This window comes from Cynoglossus semilaevis, chromosome 5, assembly GCF_000523025.1.
Source record: "Cynoglossus semilaevis isolate Cse_v1.0 chromosome 5, Cse_v1.0, whole genome shotgun sequence".
Taxonomy (NCBI): domain Eukaryota; kingdom Metazoa; phylum Chordata; class Actinopteri; order Pleuronectiformes; family Cynoglossidae; genus Cynoglossus; species Cynoglossus semilaevis.
Window position 1 is genome coordinate 16,289,022 of NC_024311.1, and position 5,504 is coordinate 16,294,525.

The following is a 5,504-nucleotide window of genomic DNA, read 5'->3' on the forward strand; positions in this document are numbered from 1 at the left end:
AGATGACGTAGGAAAAACCCAATTTGCACAGATGAAGAGACGTAAACAGGAAGTTGTAACAGTGACTTTTATTTGTTTTGTTTTTTTTTAAAGTATGGGGTAGTTCAGATGTGCCTATGTGTTTTTTGGTTTTTTTAAGGTATGGGGTAGTTCAGATGTGCCTATGTACTTTATGTGGCTCTTTGCAAAGTCAAGTCAAGTAAAAGTCGTGGCTTCTTGGCCTCTGACGCGTTGGTCACCTCTGAATTAGACGCTTCTCAGTCTCTTCTTGAACATGGAAGCTTCCCTTGCTGTCTTGGAGCAACAGCCACTAATTCCTGAAACTTAAAAACTTAGATCAACATCATGCTCCTCAAAGATTACACAGGAGTAAACAGCACCTCCTCTCAACGCTCCATCGACACCTTTGTTTTTCCTTCTTTTCTTTCATTGCGACTCATACGTAGGAATCAATACATCCTTTTAACCAGCTCTTGATTGATCGGGCCTCTCAGCCTCTGGCAGTAAGAAGATAAGAGCCGTTATCTCTTCCCAACAACTCTCCACCTCCCTGTGTCCGGGCCACGCCTGGACTAGAGGAAAGAGAAATAATCCCAGAAAGACAAGAAAACATTTACTTTTAATACCATTTCATTAATCCTGGGCACAGAAACCCAGCCACAGGGTATAAAAAAAAGTGCGACTTATACTCTGGAAAATATGGTACAGTGGTCCCTCTCTGTATCGCGATTTGTTTTTCATTGTTTTTCATTCCAATCTTGAGAGAATTTCAGTATATTGCGGTATTTTACGGTAAATATTTTTAAAAAATAATTTTATTGTTTTTGTGATAAAAAATATTTTCTAACCTAAAAAATTAAACAGTATCACTGGTAGCTTAGGAGAGGGACCACTGTACTTCTAAACATTTGGAAAAAAGGAATTAGAAAGAATTAGTTGTTGATTTTATAGTGTAGCGGTTAGCACGCCTGCCTCAAAAGCAGAGAGTTATGGGTTCAATTCCCAGAGGAACCATATGCTTGGCACCTACAGGGGGCAGCCTGTTAACATCATATCTGCTGTTAACATTAGGATCAATGTAGTTCAAACTTTTTTAATTTAAATTTATTGAGAGGTTGGAGGAGAAAATGGGAATCAAACACAGAGAGGGGTGGGGTGGAGCAGAGAAGACAGATCAAGAGACAGTCACTGAAACCAAAGTTCACTGAGGGAACACACCCACATACACACACAGAGCCCGCTGAGATTGACCACATGTCGCGCATCATACCACCATTAGCTTCAAACGTTAGCATCACAGTCGCATTCACGTACGTTTGAAATGATGTTGTTTGCGTCTTGTGTAAATTATTATTTTGTGTTTGTTTGTGAGAGACACCAGACTGAAATTAGCATCTGTTGTAGTTGTGTCTAATTTACTGCTCAGTCATCGGCCATTTCCCACAGGAAAGGTCTTAACGAGTGTTTAATTAATGACAGTGTTCACTTGGAGGAGGGAAAATGTGATTCATGGATCAGACTCTGAGATCAGTCTCGGTGTGTCTCACTTTTGTTGTGTAGTAAGTCAGCCGTCATCTGAGTGAAGCTGGACACAAACTGTAAACAAACTGTATTTGTTTCATACAGTTGGTTCGTAATCGGATTTTAATGTGACTCAGTTGTTTGATTTAATTCTCACCGAGTTGGATGCATTATTTCTCCCAACTGTGAATTAGCGTCAGTTACAAGACTGACTAATATTCAAGATGGACTCCGTCGTAGTGGGAGTAACACAGTAGAATCAGTGACTAAGTAGTACAAAGTATTAAGTATTTAATTAACTTATTTAACTTGCTACATCACAACCAGATAGTCTGATAGATAGAAACCTGAACAGTGGATGTTACTAGATTAGTAGGTTAGTAGTAGTAGACAGATAGGTTAGTGTTAGTGTTAGTTAAGTATTAGTAGATTAGTTGGTCATTACTGTTGATGTGTGTGATGTTGTAGATTGCAATTATTTATTATTATATTTTCATTATACTATTGTTATTACTAAATTTAAATAGTTTTACATATATATATATTAATATATATATAACATTACAGTTAACTCATTAAAATATTATTTTTCTGTCTATTGACCAAAAAACTCTACTCTAAAACGTACTTCAGTCAGACGTCACTCCTGGGCCACAGGACCTGCAAACAAACAAACAAACAAACAAACACAAAGTATTTAATGAGTGTTTTTTTACTATAGACACAGAGAGAATCTTGGACATGACGAGGCTGAGATGTCTTGACGGTCTTTTGGAGTACCTGAGCAGACCGCCGTCTGTCCTCTGATTGTTATCTACTAATGAACTACTGACTAATTCAGACAAACGCCGTAATAGCCTATTGACCTTCGTAGGGCCGTCTCAGCCGCTCCAGACACCAGCGACAACAGTCTCAACAACAGTCGTACAGATCAGGGGCAACTTCCTTGGACTTTTATGTTATTGTAAAAAAAAAAAATGCTTCTGTTGAAACAAATGGTTAAACACGAACAGCGGACATTTGTTTAGTACATGTGTATTTGTGATGAACGGTGTTTGACTAACACACATCGTTAGCCTCCTTATAAAAAAACAATGATAATTAAAGCTAAATGAAACAACAAAAGAAGGCTTTTAATTGAGAGAAATATTTGAAAATCAGTTATATTTTGTTTCCTTTTTTCCCTCATAAATACATACTATTATTAACAACAGTTTTTTTCACTGACCAAAATCACTTGTACATCAATGCAGTAAACGAAAAAACAAAGTTTTTCTTCCTCTGGTTTTGTTTTATTGTGTTAAAGTAAAATGACAGTAATGAGTTCCTGCCACAGCAGAGACGAGAAGTTGGAGGACATCTGACTGTCACTCCCACACTGGGGTGGAGACGCGACAGCCACATGGCATACAGCGTCTCCTAAAAACTTTGACAATGAAAACTTTCTTGTTTTTTTTAAAGGCAAATGTGAGCGTGTCCATCCATGCGGTCGTGTGTCTTTATAAATCAAGGTTGAAGTATAAGTGAATAAAAACAGATGACCTTGCTTTGAGTAAAAAATATTTTTTTTGCATTTGATTTGTAAACCTGACAGTGGAAAGTCCTGTCCTTTCAGGTCATCTGTCTGAGAGCCGTCTGCCATGACCATGAATCGTCTGCCATCGCACCTCGCTTCTGTCTGTATCGGCCGTTTTTCTGTCATCATCTGATGTTCCCGGTGGTTGACAGAGTTGTTTCGATTGTACAATAGAGAAAAATAAATAAATAAATAAAAATCTGAAGCCGAAAAAGTCACCGCAAGGTAGTGGAGGATTAAAGGTGTTGATTAGATATGAGTGACCAGAGTTGACAGGACATTAGACGAAAGGAACGCTAATAGATGTTGACCGGAAAGATCCTAATGTCCACATCACTGACGGAGCAAAAACGTCTCCTTATGTGGAGCAGGAAGGGCCGCCGCACCATTATTTTGAGATGAAGTGACGGAGCTGACCAGTGTTAATCATGGTATTTATGGTGTAGTGAGTTAGCTGTGTTCCATATGGAGCTAAAGAGTGCTCATACAGTAGCAAGAAAAATGAATGAAGGGTCCATTGGCAAAAAGGTGAAAAAAATAATTGAAGTCATGGTTTAATTAGAGTAAAAAAAAAAAAAAGATATGCTCCTCTTACACTTTTATGCATCTGCGTAACAGCTTCACAAGTGGAGTCCATGAATATGAACAAAAGCAAAAGACAAGGATTTTTAATATTTGACAGTTTTCTTTTGTGCAGCAAAAATGTTTCCATCTTCTAACACTCAGTCCTAATATTATCACATATACAGTATGTATATATGGCGTCATATATATATGTTTATATTTACTTATGTAAATACTTAATATTTACAGTAATCATAAGGGGGGGTATTTCCTCCTGTCTTTTCAGCATCAAACCCCTAACCTCCGCTGCTCTAACATCATCCTTCTCTTGTATCCTTCTATTTCTCGCCCAACGTCTTTTCGCTCCTTTCTCCTCTCCTCCTCCCTTCGATTCCCCACCCTCACTCTCCCTCTCTCCACTGTCCATCTTCTCCCCCATCTTCCCTCTGCTTGTAGTTTTCCGTCCCTCCCTCCCCGTTTTACGCTCCCGATGATGAAAGAAGTGAGTTTGGAAAGGGAGAGAGAATCAGAGGAGGAGGAGGAGGAGGTTGAAGGGGAGAGGAGGAGAGGGGGGGGACCCTATAAGAGGAGCTGACTCCAGCAGCCTCCACGTTGCCAGAAAAATCAAGCTGAGACCGAGGGAGGGGAACGTAAATGCTGAACGACCTGATCCTCAGTCTGAGGGGAGCCCCGTTATTTCACTCAAACACAGGTAAGAAGAACTTCTGGAGTGGGCGAGGGTTGGAAGGGGAGACGACTAAATGACTTGACCTTTGACCTCTGACATACTGCAATTTTTAAAAATTTATATTTTAGAAAATGTATTGTCATGAAAGAAAGACTTCAACTGCTGTTGTGTGAACCAGAGTGAACACAACCCACGACACGGTCTGAAACGATGAACATTGTTCGATTGTTCGACCTTCTGGCAACGGAGAAGCAATTTACAATCACTTTATCTGTGTTTGTCTCCATCACTCCACCATTCACCGCTGCCGTAGCAGAATAATTGCTGCTATTGCCACTAATTGTCAGTGGGACCCTCTGACCCTGCAGCTCCGTGTGACTGAAAAAAATATAGAGGTAAAAAAATTATCAGCGACTATTGACTTCACGTCTCCAGTCAATCTGGGAAACGACAGTAATAATAATAATAATAATAATAAAACCTGTAACTCAATTAAAAAAAGAAGACAAATAATTGATTTTCTCTGCTTTTAGTTTATAAAAAACAAGGTCATAAATGTGGTCGGTCAGAGTTGGATGTTAAATTATTACCAACAGATTTACGGCTGAGCTCCGGTCACTGTTGAACGGATGGAAATTCTTTTCCCAACACGACTGTTTGTGTTGACACTGTGGTTAAAGACACAGCAATCAAAGGTAATTTAAGTTACTGCATGTAGGTTAAATGGGGTCACGTTCTCCTCAAGTCCTATTCATCAGGGCTCTGTCTTTACAGGGTCAATGGTTTTTGACAGAAAAGGAACCAAGTCAAGTCACTATTTTTAACTTACAAATATATAGAATGCATAAATGTGTTAATGTGTGTGTGTGTGTGTGTTACAACATGCTCCGACAGTGTGATGGTGATGTTTGTGTGTGTGTTGGATTCATCTCTGCGTTGCAGCTAATACACCGTTGCCTTCAGGCCATTATCAGTAGAGCTAACGTTCAGTAAGTCTAGTCATGAAACATGAAGACGTTAAAAACACAGTTCAAGGTCTGACCTTTTTGTATTAATGTTTTTTTCCTTTTTACATTAAATAATTACCGTGTGACCTCCACACAGACCAGTTCAAAGAAACTGACCAACGTCTGCAGCAGCATTCAGTCGGATAAT

General features: G+C 39.2%; 1 protein-coding gene across 2 annotated transcripts in view; it reads left to right on the top strand.

The window, feature by feature from the left end:
• Positions 1–4,213: 4,213 nt before the first annotated feature.
• The window catches only part of pnoca (prepronociceptin a), an 8,800-nt gene continuing 7,509 nt past the window's right edge, over positions 4,214–5,504 (top strand). The window contains exon 1 of one of the 2 annotated variants that reach the window (XM_017032429.2): positions 4,214–4,373. In XM_017032429.2, the coding sequence (XP_016887918.1) occupies positions 4,316–4,373 (58 nt within the window). In that variant the 5' untranslated portion in view covers positions 4,214–4,315. The remainder of the gene's footprint in view (positions 4,374–5,504) is intronic. The other variant, XM_008310796.3, reaches the window with a different exon arrangement.